This window comes from Semicossyphus pulcher, unplaced genomic scaffold (genome assembly GCF_022749685.1).
Source record: "Semicossyphus pulcher isolate SPU_LCO1_2020_fin unplaced genomic scaffold, fSemPul1.0.p SCAF_22, whole genome shotgun sequence".
In the NCBI taxonomy this organism is placed as follows: domain Eukaryota; kingdom Metazoa; phylum Chordata; class Actinopteri; order Labriformes; family Labridae; genus Semicossyphus; species Semicossyphus pulcher.
Window position 1 is genome coordinate 17036757 of NW_027211696.1, and position 25000 is coordinate 17061756.

The 25000-nt window shown below is 40.3% G+C and overlaps 1 protein-coding gene across 2 annotated transcripts in view; it reads left to right on the forward strand.

Moving 5' to 3' along the window:
• The first annotated feature begins 15386 nt into the window (after positions 1-15386).
• Positions 15387-25000, forward strand: part of unc5da (unc-5 netrin receptor Da) — a 260842-nt gene continuing 251228 nt past the window's right edge. For both annotated transcript variants that reach the window (XM_069673462.1, XM_069673461.1), the window contains exon 1: positions 15387-15471. In XM_069673462.1, coding sequence (XP_069529563.1) covers positions 15387-15471 — 85 coding nt within the window. The remainder of the gene's footprint in view (positions 15472-25000) is intronic.

Sequence of the window (25000 nt, forward strand, 5' to 3'; positions counted from 1 at the left end):
TATAATCTCCATTAGTGATGAGACACAAAGAGCGTATTTACCACACAGGAAAAACAAACCTGCTGTACAGTAAAACCTCCCACACAATGCCTCGCCGTGATTTTCCTTCTATTAGTTTGTTGAACTGCTTTTTGCCCGAAGGCCGGCAGAACACTGGAGGGAAGCAAGGACGTGTCGGTAAAACGTTTCTATCACGTCTTCAGAATAATCGCTTTGTGTTTGTAAGGACACAGCGGTCACAGATTACCTGCTGCGCTCCGTGCGTGTGTTTGCTGCCTCATCAAAATAAGACTGGTCTCTCTCTCTCCCTCCTGGATTCAGCCGTTAGCATAAACAGGCATGTCAGTGCCGTTTTATAGAAACAGAATATTTACACTAGCTGTGGTAATGTCTGCTTGACACGTAACATCTCTTATCTCTGAGTTCAAGAGGTGTTTTATTTGCAATTTGCTCATGCCTATTGTAGCTAACAGGATTGCAAAGAGGTCGAAACCTGACCAAACCTAGATAGGCAGGGTCTCCACACCCTTTAAATTTGCCACCTAAATGTGAATGCATGAGAAACAATAGACATTAGAAAAAGGACATTTACTGCCTTTGTTAAACTTTGAGGACAAAAAAAGATTTAAAAAATAGTTTAACTGAGAAAATGCAACCAGGCAGCAGTTTAATTTCAAGGTGCAACTTTACCTCCTGAGATCTGAGCTTTATGTGGGATGCATATGCAATATCTCCGAGTTATTTGAGTTCAGTAGGACCTGATGCATTTAAATATCAAGCTTTATCCTTAAAAAGGGGCGCCGGTTTAGCTCAGTGGTTAAATCGGCGGCCATATACAGAGGCTACAGTCCCTGATGTGGCGGCCCCGGCTCAACTCCCGTCCTCGGCCCTTTGCCGCGTGCCATCCCCACTGTCTTCCCCTGTTTCAAACACTATCCACTGTCCTCTCAATAAAGGCAAGAAAGGCACAAAAAAAAATCTTTAAAAAAAACAAAAAGCTTTATCCTTAAAAAAGAGGTAGTTTTAGAAAATAAATAATGTCCTGATATAGGTACGAGTGGCTAATTTTAACTGTTTGTCACAATAAAGTCACCAGTAACAAATCATGAAACGGGTTATTTGACGCCTGAAAATTGCTGTACAAAAAACAAATTGGAACATATCTTACAGACATTTCAAAAATCTTTTTCTTCAACATCAGAGTTTTCTTGGTTTAGACTAATTATTGTCACTCATTTGTATCATGATGGTGACATTGAGGATGTAGTTTATGCTGACTAGGATTGTCATGATGATGATGTCTATGCTGATCTTGTTGATGTTGCTGATGATGATGATTATTATTAAAAAACTAAAACACCCTATACACTGCCTGTTGGCACCAGTGTCCAATCGCACTTGAAGCGCTTTGTTGGCACTTACTGACTTCCTGTCTTGATCGTTGCTTGTGCTGTATTAACAGAAAGTGTCTGTTAAATTAAACTGTAACATTGTAACATCATAAACATAAATTTCGTATCAAAAGGTGCTCTCTTTTACTTTCACTTTGCATGAATGATAATAAATGTCCCAATGTCCTCAAATATGTGCCGTTGTAGCTTGTTACTATCGTTAACAGTTTACACCTTTGTAAGCCACATCAAACTACAAACTTAAAAAATATCTAAAACTATTAACTCGTCAGACAATAAGGTCCTGTGTCCACTAATGGTGTTTTTTTTGCACTGGCAGCACCTATTTTCTATGCGAAGCCAGTGTAGCTCACGGTTTTCAGCACCAAACACTTGGCGCAAAAGTCAGCTGTTTTTTTCCGTCGTTGAAAATAGTTAAACTTTTGGAACACTGCCACACTCATCAACGTCACATCTCCCTCACCGGCCAATCAAAATCAAGAAGGGGTGGGACTTCTGATATCAATTTGTCAACAACAACGGCGGAGGAGAAGCTGATTCCTTCGCTTTTTTCAAGTGCACAATTTCCAGGTGTAGAGCTGCTGCTAACGTCGGGACACGATTCCTTTCCATTGTTTCTGTTTTCTTAGTAAAAATTCTTTGAGTAAAAGCAGATGTTAAGCATACAGAGCGATTTAAAACAGACTTAACTATCACTACCAAAGGACGCGGAAGTGTCGCGATACAACTTAGCGACAGTAAGCGCCGGTGGAGAGTGCTGTGAAATTGAGGTTGTGGGCGGTGCCGGCGCAAAAAAAACACCGTTAGTGGACACAGGCCCTAATTTAGAAAAGATTGCTGCCATCTCGTTTTTTTTTTTTACATTGATTGGTGTATTGTCCTTTTGCGAACACTCGATGGCCTGAAAAGTGTCTACTAATTAAGACAATAAATCTTAGTTCAGCAGAATGAAGTATTAGGTGTAGAAAACCCAAAATGTAATCTCCTCCTATAAGGAGGCAGGGTTGTGATGGTGTATTGTCATAAGCATTGTCCACAGCGTCTGGTAAACATGTCACAGCTCGACCATCACCTTATTGTCACCATTTACTTACACCCGCTGCTGACTCCACTCAAGTCAAGGCAACATGATGCAGGCCAGCAAGGCCAAACAGAAAACAGCCATTGTGATTGTAAGAGGCAGCAGAGCACGTCCTCTACAGCAAAAATGACACGACAGCCTCACTGCACCATTGAGAATGCAAACGACGTATGGTGGACAACAGCAGGAAACATTTTAGTAGTGGATGCATTTACATGCTCAAGGTTACGCTTGAGTTTTTGGATTGTAAGAGAGTTAGATTTAAAAAGGATTGCCAGTATTTTAAACCTAAGCTCTGTTTTTCTAGTCCTGTGCAAAGTACAGGTTTGCAAAGTTTGGAAAATGCCCCTGTGAATTGCTTCAGCCGGGAGCTACAAAATGGGCTGTAACGGCTGAATGTGTGGACAATCGCTGTTTATGTTGCACAGATGTTAGGATCTCATCCATAGACTGTATAAAAAGATGGACGACATGTCAGCTCCCTAAAAGTGAAGCCAAAACATTTTGGGCGCCCCCTGCTGACTGGCTGCAGTATAGGTCATAAAGCCCGCCTCCTCCATGTTAACAGATGGGACATGAGTCAAACTATAAAATCAAAATACACGCCCAATACATTTTTCTCAGACATGGTTTCTGTCATTATAGCTAGTTATTATCATGGTGATTCACGTCAAAGTGTTCATTTTTCTGATAAGTTTATTTTTAATTAGTTATTTGATGCTGTCAAAATGATGATTGACAGCTCTGTTGACAAATTCGGCTCCTGCAGCCAATCAGTTCCGGGTGAGCAGAGCGGAGGACGATCCACGAGTAGAAACATAACTAAAACAATCACTACAGTCATTGAAGTTTCCATATCTGTGAACGTCTGCTTCAGACCAACACAGAGAAGCTATTCTGCTGTTAAACACGCCGGCGTGCGGGATCCATGCTATTTTTTCAGTTAGTCAAGTGTGTATTTGGGTTAGCAGAAGTGGCTACAGCCGCTTCACTCGCCGATCTCTACTGTGCAGACTCTGGCTCCAAATGACGTCACCATCGCAAGATGGCAGCGCCTATCGCAGGGGCTATTTTGGCATCAATTACGTACAATGGGAGAAGATGGAGACGCGTTGTCCATCTATATATACAGTCATTGATCTCAACCCACCACTTAAAAAAACGTCACGCAATAACAGGCAGCCGATCAGAGGAGGGATGGAACTCCCATATTCTGTGAGTTAAATTACTGTTTTTGTCAATGGAGTCTGGTGGCTTCGAAGAAAGATTTAAAAACTGTTTCTGGCTGCAAAAACAAGCTCTTTTAGTGGACATAATTTAATCAGGCACATTTGCCCCAAAGGATTACACTGCAGCCATTACAGCCCAGTTTGCGGCTGCCAGCTGAAGCGATCTACTGGAGCAATTCCAAAACTATTTGTACTCATTTGTGCTTTAATATGCTAAAACTTCGGCCCAGGTTTAAAAGAAACAACCTTACCCTTTAAGATTCCAGTATTTAAAAACAAACTACCAATGTCCACAAAGTCCATGAACGTGGAGATTGATCTATTTGGTTACGCAGCAGTGCTGCAGTGTTTATTACAGCCAACAATCTTACAAGAGTCATCGCTTAAGTCCTATAGTAATCCAATTTTATATGATTAAAGCACTAATTATTGTAAATCTGGAAGATGTAAGAAGGATTATATAAAGAGATTGTCAGTGATTAATCAGATTATGAATTCATGAAGAGTATTGGCAACAGATGCATTATCTGTATGACTGTAATGCAGATATATTTAGTAGGGCTTTAAACAATGTACATGTAAGATGAAAGGGTTCAGAGTCTGTATTCATCATTTAATGAAATGTGACTGCAGCCTCGACAGAACAGAATCTGCCCTTGCACCATATTTTGGGTGCTGTATAGCCACATTTGGGGCCATATTCACATTTATGGTGCCGTATATACGTGCTGGCTGTGCGCCTCCTACACATAAGAACATGATTTACCTCTCAAGAGAAGCCGGTGTCGAAGCTGCTTTCCATTATACGACTGTCATTACGCCCTGGTGGGAGGCGCGCTGCTTTTACAAGAGATGAAAAGACATGCTTTTATTGACCAGCTCCCTTCCGAATCTACTGTTAATGTACACCTCCTTATATAACTCCCTTTCACCACAATGCTGGAGGTGGTCTCTTCTGTTGCCTCTGATCATGAAATTACCTCAGCTTGTTCACATTTAAATTAGCTTGTAAATTGTAGACGTGCTACCGCCTGTGTGTGAGCTTTGATACAAGGAGATCAGGGCTTATCTAATCTTTAATCGATTATTGCTCTTTTGCTTCTGTCGACAGAAAGCTGAAGATCATATGCAGTACGGAAATCCACCAGCAAGATTTTTAACAACAACCTTGAAGAGAAATCTGAACTTTCACTTGATATCCAAAATTATGATGATTTTAGAATTGCACGTTGATTGATATATTGATTTCAAACCTGTAAATACAAGCAGGTTTTTAACTAAAGAACAAAAAGATAAAGAATCAACTTAAAACCTCCTGATTATCAAAAAACTAGGCAACACAAAGTAAACACTACCAAAAAGAGTAGCATGAAGTATACTCTTATCTTTTCCAACTGCTTCCATCGGTTTCTAGAGAATCTACATTTCTTTTTATAACCCAATTATCCAAGTTTCAATAGCAAAAATGTAGACAGTTATCACAACCTTCCTCATATCTACAGCTCTTCTTAAACAGAATAATGTTTGTGCATTTTTAAACTTTCAGATTCAGACAGTTTCACTGATCCACCCCAGTGAGCACCAACCGTGATTTCAACATTGAAATTTATTGAAAACAGGGTGAAATCAAGTCTTTCAACCTGTTTTCAACAGACTAAATTTTGACTATAATTTTGACAATTTGTTAATTTTAGAGTTGAAAGGGCGACGAAAGTGATGATTGTAGCGGCATTTCTCATTTTGCAGCGGTGGGCTAAATCCAGTCTTCACAAAGATGTGATTTCAAAACATTTTATTTTTCATACAAAAATCAAAAATACGTCGTTTTACGGGCTGTATTATGTTAACAAGAAGGTTCAGACAGGGAGCAGTTTTAAACATTCCCCACAGAGGAAGAAAAAGAGCTCTGACTGTGGAGGCAGAACGACCCCTGGATGCTGACGTAGTTCATTAATACCTGACGGAAAATCACAACCCCAGGAGAGTCCAACTCCACCCATGTATGCAAAAAAGTTTTCGTTGGTGACTGTGATGTACACCTCACATATACGATCATTATAGCCGCTATGTGACATTAAAATTGACGTTAAAATATTAGTGAATGTGTGATGAGCCCATTGACAGAAGCAGGTGACGTTTAATCAACCTCTTGTGAAAAAACGGTCACTTTTGAACCAGTTTTGAACGTCTTTTCAACGGTGAAATGCTCACTGGGACCGCACAGATTGCACAACACATACTCCTCGTTGTACGAGCACCCCGTGAGGAGTTATTAACTTGCTATGAAACAGACTGAAATTAACACCGGTGCCATGGTATGACCTACAAAAGCAAACAAGACCATCAAGAGAGATCATTCCTGTATAGTTATTTTTAACGCTGCCAGCGGGTCAGTGTCAGACAGTTTTTGGCACTCTGCCGAAAACAGCCTTTGTATACGTGATCCTTGGCAAAGATTCACAGCGAGTCATATGTTTGACTGTCAAAAGACAGCTGGGATACTACTTACTATGTATGTATGTACAGGACAAGATCAGAAAAGAAATAAACAAAATACTTAATAATTGTGACATGACTTCATTAAAAATGGAATATGTTGTTTTTGAGTTATTTAGCTGTAACATAAAGGATGACATGCAAGATTCCCTCAGGGTAACCGTGCACTATTCTAGTGATTTTTTTCAATAAATAATGCTGTTCCTTTGTCTGAGCTCTTCCATTATTGATTGCAATGACTGATATATGAATAGTAAGCGCTGTGCTATTGAATTAAATAGACAATTACATCCAATACATTGATTTTCTTTCGGTCTTATGGAGCATAATTGTGTCTTTTGGCTATAGCCCCTAAACAACAAATAACAATGGCTGAATTGAATGTGCAGACTATTATTTCATGGCTCACGTCGTGTATTGAATAAGCGTTGCAATATTGCAGAGCCCCGGGAAGGTTGGACTTGTGGGCTGATGAGTAACTGTCTATCATCTCTTAACTATATTTCAAGTGATGCCCTCAAAGGTACCTTGAAGAGATTTCATTATACATTTTATTCTACATTACTCACCAAAACACTATGTACCTTTAAGCCCTAAACGACGTGTGGAATATATTTCCTACCTCATAAAAGATTTGAAAGCAGCGGCCGTCTTCTCTTCCACTTTTATTGACATAAAAAGCTCTTACCTTTTACAGCACTTCATCACCAGCAGCTGCCACCCTCTTCAAGTCTGCAGAAATGAGCATCACATCATTTACAGTACAGAATGTGGCCATACCAGCTCTATAGCATGAATATATACTGTGTGATAGACGAGTCAGCAAAATCCCAGGAAACTAATAGGTGACATTTTGTTAACATCTTGCTCCAATGTTTTTGTAATTATCTGCTCATAGTTGAACTTTGGAAAAAAGATAAAAGGTGTGACATTTTGAAGAAATATGCTTTTTCATGTTCATGGTGAAAATTAGACGAGAATATCAATGGTACTCTTTTTTCCTTACCCTAAATGTGATGACACCATTTCACACAATAAACCTTTAAAACGTCAATACTCATTTACTGTATTTATGCCATTTTTCCCTTCAACATCGTGCTCAGGGTAGGAAGCTCCTAATGCTGCTTTTAGCGTCCAGCTGCTGTGTTTGACTTTATGAATCTTATAAATTCACAAAATCTTACAAACCATTATTTTTTTAACGCTTTAGAACTGAAAATATAATGAACAGTGACAATCTGGAGGGACATCGTGTCATATTTCAAGTTAAAACAACATATGATAACCCATTCAGTACCCTAAGGCAACGGCTAATGTTAGCATTCAAACACTTCCTAGCTTACACTACGTTAGCAAGGAAGTAAATTACTAGCTGACATTACGCCTGAAATTTATTAGTATCATGTTACAGTACAGAAAGTATTTGTTTTCAGCCACTTCCTAGCTAATGGTAATATAAGCTAGTTAGTGGCTAAATGCTAACATTGTCTGACCGTAGCTAAGAGGTTGTCAAATATGTTTCAGCTTGATTTTCCCTAACTATTGTCTTTTCAATTGATGATCAATCAGGAAGCAGTCAAACACTGCCTAGCTTACATTACGTTAGCAAGGAAGTAAAATAGATAACATTATGTAGGCTCTGGATTTGAGGGATTTTTTGTCATCATGTTACAAAACAAAAGTATTTGTTTTCAGCCATTTCCTAGCTAATGGCAATATAAGCTAGTAGCTAAATGCTTATATGAGCTGTTGTCTGACTGTAGCTAAGGATTTGTCAAATAAGATCTAACTTATCCCTACCTACTGTCTTTTCAGTAGCTGATCAATCAGGAAGCAGTCAAACATTGCCTAGCTTACATTACGATAGCAAGGATGTAAACTCTGAGCTAACACTATATAGATTCGAGATTCAGCCTTTTCTATTGTATCATGTAACAATACCAAGAATTATTATTCAACCTCTCCATAGCTTATGGTAATATAAGCTAGCTACTGGCTAAATGCTAACGTCAGATGTTGTCTGATAGTAGCTAACAGGTTATCAAATATGTTTTAACTTAAAATATGGCCAGATCTATTGTTTTTACAGGTGCTGATCAAAGGAAGCAGTGAAATAAAAAAATGTCAGATTCCTAATGCTTATATGACTTACAACCTGGAATACAGCAGTAAGACATTATAACAGCATTTGAGCTTCCCACTGTGAGCTTGACATCAGGGCTGCTTTGTGAATACAATAGTGCATTGTTACACTTAAATTACATTTAAGATATATCATGTCATTTAGTCATTCCTTAGTGTTTGTGGTGGATTTTGTTACCTTTTGACAAAGCTACACTAGCCGTTTCCCCCTGTTTACAGTCTTAATGCTAGGCTAAGCTAGCCGGCTGTTGGAAGTAACTTCATATTAACAATCGAACATGGGAGTGGAATCAATATTCTCATCTAACTCTTGGCAAGAATAGCACATTTCTAACAATATAAACTTTCTCCTTTAAGATAAGCTGTTATACTGTAGGTTATTTAAAGATTGTGGTTAATGAAAATGTAAATTATAATCACACATCTGTGACAGGGTGTGAACTCCACTCACCTGCATGACAGACTGTGAGGTGTAGATTCCCTCTGTTTCAGTGGCAGGTGAGAAACCAATGGATCACATGAGACAGAGGTGAAATGTAAAGCACAATGGTGGCATCTATTATATTCCATTAATGGCACCATGAGACACAACATCATCAGGCTTAAGCTAAAAACAAATAGCTGCATTATATACCCTCCCAGATGCAGGAACTTAGCTGGACAATACCATTAAGGTTGGATCACAACTCCATGAGATGAGACATTTTTACACAAAACCAACACCATACAAAAGAGCCTACAAAGAATTAAAATGTATATAATTAAACATTCATATTAATCAGTGAATAACACATACACTCAAACTAGAACCACAAAGCAGCATTGTTTGTGCCTCTTCTTCCCGCTCCTCCTCATCTTAATGGTTTACCCCGGTCCCCTAAAGCAGGTGCTCAGGCCTGGCAGAAACTTTTGACTCCACCCCCTGCTGAGGAGGCAACCAGGAAGAGGTGAGTGCTGCCTGCTGATGGGAAATTCAGCTCTTCGACGGAAGCTGCATCTTACTCTGTTCCTTTGAGAGACCCTCTCATCTTTCTTTTTTTACTTCTTTTTTGTTGTGTTTTTATGTTACGCTTGTCTATGTCTTGTGGCTGGCAGGTTCTCAAAATAAATGTAAACAAAAGGTGTGGATTTCTTCTTCTTCTCGATTTTATAGTTATAAAACAAGCTTAGAGATGAATTACCGCCACCAACTGGTCTGGAGTGGACCTAGAGGAGTGGATCTACATCTGGCAAAATAAAATGCATGAAGAAGGGCTCTCAAATATGACTGTTCCCCTTTTTTTGTACAAAAGAGCTTGTGAAAGATATGTTGTTTCTGCTGGTGTTCTTCTGTGCTTCACATTTACACAGGATCCAGTGGAGTTTGTATAATTTATTGCAGTTGCAGGGTGACAGATGGACAGTTGTTGCTGGATGATTTTTTTTGTTTTGGCTCTCTCTGTTTTTCCTGGCAGGGTTTGGAGGGGAATAGAGGGGCTCTTTGGTAATGTTCAGTACATCGAGTCTTAAATACCACTCGCCGGCCAAGCACACAGCTGATGCAGAGAGCCCAAGGTTGTGAAAAATGTCTTTAAGTGATTAAACTTTGACTAATGACGTTATTTTTGCTCCTGCTGCAGACTCAATGACTGATTACTGAGGAATGTTACGTTCAGGTCAATATGCCCGTCTGTTGTTGCTTGTTGGGCTTCAGTTTGCCATGTTATGCTTTCAGCATATTTTTGAGCATGCAGTACCTGTTCCTGTTCCAGTATTTGTCATTGTTTTGGAGTGTTGCAGTAATAATAAACATACATTTGCATAAAGGAAGCAAATTTGTCCATTCACATGTTGATAAGAGTTTTAAAAACAAAGATATTTCTTTGAGGTACATTTACAACAGGTAAAAAATGTGCGATTAATTTGGGATTAATCGCGAGTTAACTATGGACAATTATGTGATTAATCGCAATTCAATATTTGAATCGATTAACAGCCCTAGTAAAGATTGATTGATTGATTGTACTGCCATTGATTGAGCTAGCTTGATAAGATAAGATAAAACTTTATTAATCCTGAAGGAAATGACAGCGCCGGATAGTTCCAAAAAATACAGTACAATACAAATAATACAAAAAACAAACAACTCAAATATGAGTGAGAATATAAAATATAAAGTGTTTGGGTTAATGCAAAAGAGACGGTGCCTAAAAGAAAAAAACAATATTACAATAGTTATCTATAAAAGTAGGCAGGAAGTAATGGTGGCAGTTAAACTGATCGTGGTATTGACAGATATTATGTAGTAAGAGCTTCTGTTGCACAAGAGTAATTAGGAAAATATTATATTGCTCCTGATACTGCACATGGTACGTATAAATAAGCGTATTGCACATGATTCTGCATTCCATAAATATCAACATGATACAAATATGTTCAGAAAAATATTATTGCACATAGTGATCATCATATAACCTGATATTGAAAGTGTGATTGCACATGATGTCAGAAGTTGCATATGGTAATAAAAAAAGTCCCATCATGCTCCATTTTTCCTCCTGCTGAACAGTGAGGAGTTATACAGTCTGATGCCCACAGGTAGAAAAGACTTCCTGTGGCGCTCTGTGGTGCTCCTCGGTGGTCTCAGTGTACCGCTGACTGCTTGATAAATGAAATAGGGTAGACGAACGCAAAATTCCATACCCCAAACTCACTTGAGATTTGTGTTTTTTAACACAGGCAGGATGACCAGTCCTCATATTCTTCCTCAAACATCCTCTGGACATACCACAGCAAATAAAGAAAAAAATCAATACGTCTGAAGCGAACACTTCTGTGTCAATCATCCACACAGAGATCCTGATGAACCGTTTACAGTTACAGAAGCATTGGTGCGTATTAGCTCCTCAATTATGGGTATAATTCCAAGAGATACTTGGCTACTCTGTTTAAACGCTAGAAATTAGCGACAAGAATCCTGCTAATCAAGTCACTTTATATTTAACGCACATTTACAAACTATAAAGGTTGGTGACAGGGATTTAAAACTGTAATAACAGTTGGAAACATGTACATACGTAGGTTCAAATAAACACTAAACGAGGCACCTTATAACCTTCACTTGCTACAGTGGAGTTCTTCTAAAAGAGAAGAGTAGCACCCACTGTCTTCACTCCAGTCTGACTTTGTCTCACTATGATTGTGAGGCATGAGGGTGATGCTGCAGAAGACATGCAAGCTCAGCAAAACACTGCATATTAAAAACAATATCAGTCTCACAGGCACGGCTGTTTCCGAAGACAGATTCGGTTGAGTGAGTAGATGATTGACATTCACTGTTCCTCAGCGGAGGGCCTGAAAAGTTGTGAGAAGACTTTAAAATGCTCTGACAAACACACAAACACGCACACACACAGACGATTCGCAGCGGGGGGGGGGGAATTTAAGGAGTACCACGATCCACACCAAATTCAATACACAGAAGACAATAAAGGTGGATTATTTGTGCTTGTCAGTCATCGCCGCTGTGAGCCGGCGCTGCGGCAGCTGGGTGGCGATGAACTTTTTGCCTTGTTCTCTTAAATGCTTTATGTGGTAAAGGCACAAAAAAAATACTGCTTGTGTTGCACTTTTCCATCAGAGGATTTCCACACAAGCCCTGGCACAGAAATCCTTCCATCTGATGGATAAGGCAGGCAAGTCGAGCACAAATAAATAGTGCGATTTTTCTTCCCTTACAGAAACATTGTATCCCTCAGAAAACACGTCTGTTTATTTGCATTTGCAGGATATTTCCCTGCGTTAATGTATTTATTAGAAGGCGCAAACCATGTTTACTTCTTACGTTTGTCAAACAAGAACATAAAATACATTCTTCCTGCACATGCAGAAGCAATTATTTTCCAAATTGCAAGACATGCAAACAATATTTAAGACTGGCGACACATTCATTAGACCAAGATACACAGAATTTCTGCATTAAATTGTGTCGAAACAGACCAAAGACATTGTTTCACACATCAATTAAGAAGTCTGGTGTAGAAATAACACAAGAATTACCTCTGTAAAATATGTCAGTTTGGACCTGCCTGCTTTTGTACACAGGATGGAGCGAAATAAATCTTTAAAGGCTGAAAACGGGCTTTCATCTCGTCTCCGTGGAGGGGTATTATTTATTTATATTTCATTTTTTCATTTATTTTGTGATGAGCTTCGTTTTTTTTGTTTTGGATGGCAGTGACAGTTATCTGAAATATACAGGAACTGCCCAGGAATAGCCATTTTTTTTGGCTCCTGTGGTGATTAGTAAAAGAAAACTGCTGCCAATTTAGTAGAAACACACTAATTCCACCAGTAGTATTATTCCACATAATGAGGTGTTTGAACACTTTAAATTCCCATGAGCGTTTTAGGGGCAATACAGCCCGATGTGCAGCACTTTCGCTGTTACATGTCCTGCTACTTCTGTCATCTGAGGGAGACATCAGGCAGTGAAGATATGGAAAGGTTAGAGTTCAGTAACCCCGAAATATATAACAGACATGTTCATTCAACAAAATAAGAGCCCCCTGCAGTGTCTTCCTGTCGTTTATGGTCCGTCAGGTAGCCTTCAGGGTGTCCCAAAAATTTAACGCAGGGTTTATGGCACCCTTTAGAAATATAATCAGGTAGTTAACCTCGCCCGACAGGCTGACCTCTGGCAGGAACTGTGGGAAATGATCCACTGAATTTCTGGTCAATAGGGTAATTATGTTAGGAGGTCAAACTGCAGTGATTTACATAGAAAAGGAAAGAGACCCACATTCTGAGCTGGATATTCTTTTAATTAACCGAATTAGAGGCCTATATTATCTCAATACATGACAGCAGATGATAACAGACAGCAGCTTATGGGATTTATTCAATTACAGGACTTAAGGACAATTTTGGGGGGAAATTAAATGTTACTTTATACTTTTAGTCGACAATAGTTCTGATGGAAATGTTATAGTATTTACTGTACATCACTCTTAAAGGGCCAGTTCGCTGATTTTCAACCTCAGCCCTATCATGCTATTATGGGGAGCTAACGCCATTATGGTAGGAAAAAAATGTAGTTTGGCTCTGTGCCTTTGGAGGACGCTATCCGCTTCTCCAATGGGCCCTGGAAAACCTCCGCCAGACCATGTAAAACACGTCATCTGGCGGAGGCCAGGGAGCTCGCTAAACTACACTTCCTCAATCTTGGATGCCCGCCTCCGATGTCATGTCTCGTTCAAAATGATTGAAATGTAGACTGCAGACCTGAAGACTTTTAGACGATCCACCGTTATACTCTCGTCGTATTTCAGATTCTGTGCCGCTCTGAGTTGTTGCCTGCAGCAAAACAAAGTAGTATGTCACTGCAGCGTCTTACGCTGGATCATTCCTTTCAGAGAGAGGGGCGCAATGCACGCTGGGTGTTGTAGGAATGTAGAATGGGCGAAACCACAAGCTGTTTGTACAACTTTCTCCACAGCTATGGCGCCAGTTTCAAATATTATTGCTTCTTTTGATTACAGAGAACACCAGCTTTGACTGACAGGGTTTTTTTTCCAGGGACGAACTGCTCCTTTAAAAGTTCTGCGAAAACCTTTGATCATTGTACAGATTGTAATATTAGTTAATCTAAGAAAGAAGTATACCCAATTTCTCCTTGAGTACGATTCTGAGATACTTCTACTCCACTAGCTACTTATAGAGGGAAGGATCTGCTTCTTACTCCACAACATTTATTGACAGCTGTCAGATTATAAAATGAATAATATATGCAATGTACAGTAAATAATAGAACAAACTATTTTATATAGAAAAATAAGCGATAAACAGCTTCACCTCATCTCAAGGCATCAGTAATATTTATCAAATAATATAATATTAAACAATAGAACATTGAAAGAAGCCAATTACCTTGCATAGTATATACTTTCATTTTGATATTTATGGTATTTTTTGCTGGTTAGTTTTTAAAGTAGAGTTTTGTATTTAAGACGTCTGCTTGTAAAGGGAGGATCTTACCTCTGTTGCTACTTTTACAGTCTTGCTATTTGCTTTAGTAAAGGATCTAAATACTTCCACTTAAGACTTCTTCTGCTTCAGTGAAATGACTTTGAAATATCTATCTGACACAAATATAACAACCTGAAAGTCTTCTCTGAAAATCCGTAGTGTTACTTGTAATTTTAGTGTATTGCTTCTTAGCAGTGGGTCTTACACACTCCTTCAGGACAAGATTTGTGAAGTTTTTAATCTGTTTGTATCAAGTGACATTTACAAAATGCATTCACGACAAGAAAGAGAAAAGATGCTAATGTGACTATGATCACAAACCACTAAATTAAATTATTTGGAAAAGGGACATTTGGAAAGAAGTATCCTAATTAAACGAGCTGATGGCTGCTTAATTGGCAACTGGACACCAATCAATGGCCATATGCTCGTAGGCTGAAGATAGGCATTAATTAGTAAAGACATAATTTTCCAGACAACGCCACTGGCAACAGCTCCGAGGCGATCGTGTTGATTTCAGTGACACGTTGGTGTCCAGAAAACAGGGGCGGATGTAACTGGAAATTGAATTAAAAGATGTGGTAATCACAGGCGCGCGCTCAAGCAGGCACCAACGCGTGCGCACATGCACCTTTTGAAATTTCTCAACAGGTCCACGGGGGTTTGTAAGACCCCTCTCTCACTCCCTTCCTCTCTCTCTCTCTTTCTCTCTCTCTCTCTCTGAAACGCGAAAGCTGCCGGCTCGCGCGCGCTCCGTAATTATTCCACTCTCGCTCGCGCAGAAGAGTGCAGACCGCTGAAAGCTCCGCACCACTTTCCACCTCTTCCTTCTCTCCGCACTGCGATTCCGCGAGGTGAAGGCATCTCCTCGCGGACACTTAAGCCCAACACCTGGACAGACCGTTCCGTCAGGGGCACGCGGACGTGTTTTTGAGGTGCCTCGAGCAGACGACAAATGCTCGAGACCCGCCACCAGTGCCCCCAGACCCGATGGGGAGGGAGACACGCAAAGCAGTGATGATGGGACAGTTTTCGGGAGGATGCTACCTGAGTTTTGGCATCCTCGTGCTCCTCGGCTCGCTGGTCCCGGTTACGCTAGCACGAGGTAAGACGCACTCTTTGATGAGCCGAATGTTTTTATTGAATGGGGAGAGCAAACTCGATAAAAAAAGATGTGTGCCTCGACAGATATTGTTTGAAGCTGTGTTTTTTTGTTGGTTCCGCTTCCGAAAAGTGGAATTATAACTGAAACTAGGACATTTTGCAGCTTGTATTTCAGTTATGACAAGTTTTTATTCTTTAAAAGCGCCTCGCGCTGGCTTGGTGTTTAAATTGGTGATTTATTTCGAAAGACTGGTGCCTTTTAAGATTTAAACTGCGACTTTTCTCTAAATTGGCTTTAATTGAGCTTATAAGTGATTCTAAATCGGCTTGGCAGTGGCAGCCACACTGTTGCCCTTTTCCGAGGTTTAAACTGTAATAAAGGAGAGCATATTGTTTCACATCTCAACCAGCCTGCTGTGAAAGTTGCTCATTTTTCTCGTACGTGAGATTTCCCTTCACGTTTCTAGCTGAAAAAAGCCAACGCATGTGGATAATTGCTGGAGGGTCGCATTAACAACATCATGAAATGGCTCATTGAGAAGTTGTCCTGTTGTGGAAATATCAGTAAAACTGTCTGCAGCCTGCCTGTGTGTCCTATTTTGCTCGCTTAGTTAGCCTAAGCTATTGTTTCACACAAATACAGTGCACTCCCAAGGTTGGTTATATGGAGATGATTGCTTCAGGGCTCTGCTCGCTTCTGCAAATTCTAATTGATTTTGGTTGCTTTGAAAGCTTGGGATGCTTTTTTATTTTAATTTCTCAGACGTGTGCAGAAATGTGGTCGCCCTACCAGTTATTTCAAACGAAGCTGTGCCATGAAATACCTGCTTTTATGGCTGATGATGCATATCTTTGTGCATGTGGTAACACTGTGATGTAAGTCTGAGAGAAGACTGAGATTTTCATTGTCTAACAATCTTTTAATGTGGTCAGCGAACGGCTCTCATGAAATCCTTTCTCTTTCCTCTGGTGGATCCGTCGTGACCTATTGACATCCATTCAGCTCACATGGCCGTGTAACAAAGATGCATTTGCAAGTCAATTAGTTAGGTAGCCCTAAGGTTTTCATTTATGCATTTTAAGTCACGAAAATTAGCTTCAAGTTGGAAATTTGCATAGCATAAATATTATATCAGGCATGTGTAGTATATCTTCGGGGTAACTTCTGCATGTCAGGATCAGGAGGGGTTTTTTCTTTTTAGGTGTATCCTTAATGGTGTTGAATATAACCTTTCAAAAATGGCTGTGCATTATATTTACATGATAGCATTTCCTCAGTGGCTCCATTTCTGTGTAAAACACAGCCTGATATTTGAAAGCAGTGACCTATGCATGGCAGCAAAAGCAATAATGTTGGGAGTGCATGAAAGTAAAATGTGCATGAGTACAGAGTGTAATTTTCATAAGCTGCAGAGGTATATGTTGTCATTACATCTGCCAGGTTTTAAAGTGAGGCCTGCATGCGTTTGTGATGGCTCTCTGCCCGGCTGTAAAATAAATATTTATGTCGTGCAATGATATGGATGTCAACAGTCAAATACTTTATGCAGGAATGAGATGAGATGAAATGGAAAAGGCAGACTCCACGAAAAGCTGGCTAAATAATGTAAAGTGTGCAGGCCGGGCGAAGTTACGGAGCATGGTCGAAATGAAAAATTTGGTGCTCTGGCCTCATACAGACTCCCCTACAGTTAATTTAACTTCCATGTAGAAACCAGGTTATAATTCAGTCATATATATAATTCAAGTTACGTCATTTACCTGCACGGATACAGTTAAAGCTCGCTGTGAGAACACCCCGTGATGATAGCAAACCTACCCTTAAGGAGAAACATAGACAGTGCTTACAGGCTGATATGTTCAGCAGCCACATAGAATAAAGCAAAGATGTTTGCAGTGTGATCAGTGAAGCAGCAGTGACGCACTGAGCATGTGCACCACAGCTTGGATATGTTAATATGAAAGTAAGGTGAGTCACATGCGAATGTGGCCACACAACCAGAATCACGTCTGTGAAGAACGACGGCTTTGTATTCTGAGTTCTTCATTTGTCGCTTTGTAGATATAAAAGAGCAATTCATGAGTTCAGAAAATGTTTAATTGGCACATTATTTCAACTGAAGCTAACATCAAAACAATCTGACATTTTGGTTGTGTATTAAAGTTCACTGGAAAAATAAAGAGCATGCACAAAATGCCACAAAAACATGGCGCCAGGTCCAAATGTTGAGCTGTGGCTGCAACAGTGATCATTATGAAGTAAATTACAGATTATTTTGTTGTAAAATTATGAAGAAAAACTCCCAGAATTTGTTAAAGCCAAAGGTGGTGATATTATGTTGCTCGACTTTTTCGCGCCTTTGCTTGAAAAATCACTAAAAATCAATAAATTACCCAGGTACTTCAACACACAAGTAATTGGCTCCAATTTTGAGTCTATTCCACGTACGACATGCTGCTATAAATATTCACCAGGGCACCAGATGTGTGTTAATCTGCAGCTGAAACTAGTCCCCAACAAATGCACGACATTTATTCTTATTAAGTGTAATGTTTGCAGAAAACTACAGTTCCCAGTGCTTTGGGTAAATCATCGTTTTCATGCCACTGAGCCGCTGATAGCTTAGCCCGAGGCATTGTGTTTCAGGTTGTACATCCCATTCTTGTGAGCAGAATATCTGAGGAACGCCTGGAAGGGAATGTCTTCAGATTCGGTGCGAACATCTCTGACTCAAGGATGAAGTCATTAGGATTTGTTTATCAAAAGGTCAAAGGTCAAGGGGATTTTTGGCATTCACTCATGCTAATTATGATGATGTTTTTGGGTTGCTTGCTCATCCGTCCTACATTTGTCGATGCAATATTTCAGGAAGGATGTGTTTTAAGCATCCATATTTTAGAATATGTAGCTTCTGTGCTGCAACATCCTTCTTTGAAGCGTTGTCGTCTTTCATGGCTGCCACTTTGTGTCCCGGAAGAATCGGCTTTTTATATGTCGATGTGAACACACACAGGGAATTTGACTCTTTGCAATCCGAGCAGCAAATGGCAGCTTTTATCATTAGACCCTCGACTTGGACACGGAACTGCTTACATTAACTGCAAAGCATGGCAGCTTTTATTTATATGAAACATTCCAAACCCAGAGGCAATTTATGGGCACAAGGGAAGCAACCTCAAAGAGCAACAGAGGAGGGATCCCTCTCCCAGGACAGACAGACAGATATGTTATTCCCACTGGAAACTAAACCCTTGGTAATGCATGTCCCTAGAGTGATGGCTTCCTTTTCGCCACAAAAATAACTTAAATACATTTTTTATTTAATTCCCTCAACCAATGACTGTTATTACAGATGGACGACGCATCTCCATCTGCTCTCATTGTATGAAATTGATGTCAAAATAGCCCCCGAGATAGGCGCTACCATCTTGCGATGGTGACGTCATTTGGAGCCAGAGTTGCGCAGTGGAGATCTGCGGGTGGAGCCGCCGTAGCCACTTCCGCTTACCAAAACCAAAACACACACTTAAATACAGGAAGAAAAACAGCCAGGATCCCGCACGTTGGCGTTTTTAACAGCAGAGCAGCTTCCTGTGTTGGTTTGAAGTAGACGTTCACAGATACGGGAACATCAATGATCTAGTGATTGTTTTGTTTTCGCCTTTCCTCCTCCACTCTGCTAATCCGGAACAGATCGGCTGCAGGAGCTGGATTTCTCAACAGAGCTGTCAATCATCCTTTTGACAACATCAAATAACTAATTAAAAATAAACTTGTCAGAAAAATGGACATAAATCAGCATGATAAGAACTAACTATAATGACAGAAACCATGTTTGAGAAAAATTTATTTGACGTGTATTTTGATTCTATAGTTTGACTCAGGAGGCAGGCTTTATGACCTATACTGCAGCCAGTCAGCAGGGGGCGATAGAGAGGGTTTGGCTTCACTTTTAGGGAGCTGTATGTCATCCGTCTTTTTATAAAGTCTATGGTCCAGACAGAAGTGGATCTAAACTGCAACTTAACTGGTTTGTGAAGGCACCCAACTGCAGGGTTGTAATTGTAAATAAAACTACACGTCTGTGACCCATTTGTTAGGTTTACATCTTTCATCGTCGAGTGAAAAGTGACACAGACAGGATAGTCGGAAAGCTCTGAAAGACGGACCTTTTAGTGGGATTTGTGACCATTAGAAACACAGAATAATGTCGGCCTCGTCCTTTAAATTGGGACACTTGGATGGTGGTAACTAATTGGATACTACTTGATTTAAAGCACGTATAAACTCCTAATGGGCTGTGTAAGGTTATAGAGGTGAGATCAATAAATGTACCCTGTGCTGCGACACGGACATGACATGTTACTGCTCGGCCACTCTCTATCCTCATGCACAGCAGGAGGAGAGGCACCGGCCCTCCAATGCTACGGATTGACCTTTTAATCATCGTACAGTAGACGCGGTAGGATGACAAGCACTGTGACCTTCCTGCAGCCAGAAAGTCATGTATACTGTAGCTCTGGGGAAGGTCTCAGGAACACAGCTGGGCTGTAGGATACAGGCACACTACAAAACTGTAAATATGCTTTAATTTAAAGCCACTGCAGCTAAAATCCACTATAACCTTCTAGATATTAAATTTAGGGTTGTTATGGTAGAAAGCGTCCTTAAAGTATATGAATTGGTTGACCGTTAGCTTCCAAAGTACTGACACTTGCAGGAGTCTATTTTCCGCTACAGGAGTCGGCCGTCGATGATCTGCTTTTGGTGGTGCGTGTTAGGTGTCAGCAGGGAGCGCTAGCTAACGCTACAGAGTTGTCATTAGCATTGCACTCATAGTTTTAGAAACAAATGGGGGTACGTGAGCTAACGTTTCATGTCCATGCTAACTGCTAGTTTTGGTATGGAAAGCAAAGCACCGTGTAACTCGCCATTCAGTGACCAATTAAATTGCTGATTGTCACGTGCTGTTGTTTTATCGTGGAACCAGGCAGATGTCAATCAAATCTGATAGGCCACGCCCACACAGTCTTCAGAAATGCAGCAAAATGCACTGTTTTTGACCTACTTTTTTAATGCTTGTGAAAGTTTATCTTCAGTCAGATTTTCGTGGATGCTTGATAACACTTTCAACTTTCATGTCATGTATGGATTTTCACAATTTCAAGCCACATTTCCAGAGGCTTTGATCAAATCCGACCATCCCTTTGCATCTGAGGCTCGGAGCTGCAGCCCGTGCAGCCATTGTACCTCCCGCTGCTGAAAACACATCCTGGCTGGAGCGTGGCATGAGTGGAAAAAAAAATTCAAGCTCGAAAATGGAGAAAGCGAGAGCGAGAGAGGAGCAAAGGGCAATGGAGTCATCTCTGCCATGTTTTATTTATCCCAAAAAATGACTGCCAGACGCTTTCTCAAGCTCCAGCTTTGATTCAACTGACATCTCACATGAGATGAATTCGCGAGCACAGCTGGGCTGGTTTCCACAGCTGTTTCTATTCTGTAGGAGATCGCATGGCGGTCATATTGCCCGGTTTCACTATTGCATTATTCAAAGAGAATCCATTTCTCTGTCCAACTCACCACCAACCCCCCCTCCTATCACTTCTACTCCACGTTCAGAGGGAACTCGGCGCACGAGCAGCCGAACAATGTTCGGAAATATGTTGTACTGAAAGGAAATGATGTGGAATTTAGTGCAAAGGAAATACATTTAGTTTAAAGTAAACATGCACACACTCATTAGGCTGATAAAGTGTGATGAGAGTGTGTATTGGACGACGCTACTGTTGTAATCAAATAGCTATTGTTTTGTGTCTTTGGGATATTGGGACTTTGGAATCTGGTCAATAGATAAGCTTTTGTACATGATATTCCCAGGAGAGGCCGGATTGATTGGAACAGAATCCCTTTGTTTGCTCCAATATAAAACAATGCTTTCATTATACGTCTGTTGATGTTGCTTCATACTTTTACTCAATTCCGTTGTGGTTTATGGTTATAGATTAACGGAGGCTCTCTCTCTACTTTGCAATCAGGGTTGCTCTTTGTTGTCTTTCTGTAATTAGATGCGGCCGTTTCTGGCATTTTATTGTTTCGAGTCAGCAATTATTCGAGATGTCAAGTTTTTTGGCTCTGATCCAAATCCTTTTAATATTGGGAATATAATAATGTGAACCTAAATGAAACCGATGCACTGCACAAAGAAAAGCTACAACCTGAAGATAGGGCCCAACGAAACACTAAATGCTTTAAAATAAGAAATAAAAATAAATAAATATAAACTATTTTAAGATGAAGCATGTTTTGTCACCAGAAGGAGATTCTCATCATGTGGAGGAGAAATCAAATTTCAACAATTCATTACAAAATATTCGAAATGTGATGAATATCAATTAATTTGATTTAAAGGAAACATTGGACTATTTCTGTGTAGCTGTTGTACAGATAAAAACATAGTCCTGAAGGAAAGGGCTCGTCGACGTCTTCAAAGTGCAATAAAACATAAAAAAAATTAGAGTATACACTTAAACTGAAATGTTTGTATACATTTAGGAGGTTATAAAGTGGCTGTAATTCCCTCCAAGCACAGGCAGACACACGTGGTTTTCTTGCTAGGTTTAATGGGGACCTCCAAATCCACCGTGAAAACTTCAAGGTAAACAAACAATCTAATGTTAGATAAACATAAATAACATGCACAGCATGTGAATAACATAAAATATAAGTAAACAAAATATAAACAAACAAAACAATGACCTTGTTGGCTGCATGCTATCAAAGGTAATATTTTGACCAGGGGCCCAGCACCGCGTGCTTGATGCTGCTTGCAGGTGATGAATCCCGAGAGCAGCCCAACGACACTTGAAAAAGTAACTTCAAAATAAAAGCACGACTACTTATACTTAACGAAATAATGAAAGGCAACGTATGTGTAACATAAAAGCAAACTTAAACACCAAATCATTTTAACATTAATTATGTGAACAACTTCCTGTCTCTGCTCAGCTGTCCTGTAATTAAAGGGGAAATAATAATCTTAAAAAAAAACAGAATTATACTTGCTATGCTTAAAAAAAAAAAACGTTTATGTTACAGAAAATGCTGATTTACGATTTCATTTAGCAGATGCTTTTGTCCAAAGCGGCGTGCATCTGAAAGTTAATACAGCACAACCAAGGATCAAGACAGGAGGGAACAACGTGAGCAAGTGCCAACAAACAGTTGGAAGAGCAGGCGCACCGTATAGGGAGGCTACAGTCCTCGCCGCGCTGATCGCAGACTCCCGGTCTGCCAATCATGTGGTGCATGTCATCACCTACTCTCTTCACCACACACGCCCCGTCTCTCTTCAGCTGTCACATTAATAAAGCGGAAAAATAATGTTAAAAAAAACAACAAAAGCTTCCAGTGCGATGGGACACAGGTGCCGACAGGCGAGTCGATGCACAGGGTGTCTACATTTATATAGCATCGACATTTTGCACGATATTCTGTGTTTCTCTTGTTTACTATAGAATGTGACTCAGTCTGTATTTTCTGCATTGCAGAAAACACAGGGCCCTATAAATATGAGATAAGATACTTTTTATATGCAGCAGATTCTCAGTTTACAAAATAATTATACACATAACAGCAGAAGATGTGCGGTGTTGATTACATCTAAACTAGCACCTTTAAAAAGCTGGAGCCTGCTAAATGTTGCACGCCTCCTGTTAAATACTGCAGGTCTGATACCCACATTAACCATCAGTGTGGATATCGCCAGCATACATCCCCGGAAACATACTTCATGGTGATTATACTTTCATCACTCAGCATCATTTATACATGTTGCAGCACACATGTCCGTCAGCATGCACCCACTGCAGAGTGACGGTTTGTCAAATGTTTCCTTTCAGCCGCCTCCTGCAGCTTCGCCTCTCAGCCTTGAAGCGTTCTGTTGGATAAGAGCAGGCACTGCTGTCATGTGTTTGCTAATAACACTGAAAGGGAAGCCTTGAAGATAACTGCCCATCCACAATGCACCATTCAATGCCTCACTGGCTTACTCAAGGGCATCGCTACAGAGGCAAGATTCACACCTTCCACCATTCAATTCAATGCCAAACACTAACCCCCCCCCCCCCCCCGTCACCACCTCCTCCCTCCCCGCCTGTCTCTCATCGCTCCCAGTTTGTACCTGTGGGTAGCACTTTTGTTTCCTCCAAAGTGCTTTTATTTCATAAACACCTTGTCCCGTCATCCTTCCTCGTTGTCCACTCCTCCCTCGCTGTTCCTTTTCGGTGTAATTTAGCTTCAGTGGATTGTTGCTGTGACAAATGTTTTGGATCTGGTATCATTTCTCAACTCACCTGGCTGAAGGAGGGAGGCGAGTCGAGCGGGGAGCGGCAGAACGAGGGAGCGGGGATTGTTAGAAGGAGAAAAGAAGGAGTGGGAGAGAGAGAGAGAGACAGATAGGAGGGTTACAGTGCAGAATACTTAAGTATCCATGTTATCAGTAACTGCCACGGCAGTTTGTCAGTAACAGTGAGCACCTGTCACTGCGCTCCCTGATGAATTAATTTCAAGAGTAATCAAAAGCAAATACATATTTAATGACTTTTGGATTAAAGTAGGGGCACAGTGTTTGTTTACGCGCGTGTGTGTGTGTGTGTGTGTGTGTGTGTGTGTGTGTGTGTGTGTGTGTGTGTGTGCAGGGAAGAGAATGTTTTCATGCATCAGTTTTTATGTCAAGCGAAAAAACACGATGAAAGTAAATCAGAAGGAGCACATTAAGACATCAGCATGAATGTTTATTTATTTATGTCTCTCGAGGAAGTCAGAGATCACCGTACATGACAGTATTGATGTGAAGCTTATTGGAAAAACATCACAAGTGACAAATGTAGGAAATCCACAGAGGTGACCGCGTGATTAATTTTCTTGTTAGCGTGTTTCAGAACCACGACGGCACGTGTACCATCATGAAACATGCGCTGTCGTAGATGGAGACGTTGTCTTCATCCATGTTGTGTCTGACTTTGTGTCTCGCGTAGGGATCGCAGGGTTTCCATTTTTAATCAGAAATTGATCGTATTTTAATAATCAAAATCAAAAGCTGCAATTCTTAGTCATTTTTTTTCTCTCCAAGCCGCCTAATTTCACATGTCAGACACTTTTACAGACACTTTTCTTACTGCTTTGAGTTGACAGAAAAACAACAGAACTGCTAAATGCTCCTCCTTCCCTGAAGTCTCAGAGGTGCAACGTTTTTCCATCCACAAGAAACTTGATGGTCTAACAGCAGTGTTTCTATGACTACGTTTACATGCACACTTTTTCATTTTATTCCCTTGTGTACTTAAACATTGTATATTTCACAGATTCAAAGCTTAATCCAAAAGACAACTGGACTTGGTTGAAGTTCTTCAAGACGTTTCACCTCTCATCTGAAAGACTTCTCGAGAGTCCTGTTGCCTTTTGGATTAAGCTTAGAATCACCATGACCGGGATGACTGAGAACCTTCACAGATATATTTCACAGATTTTC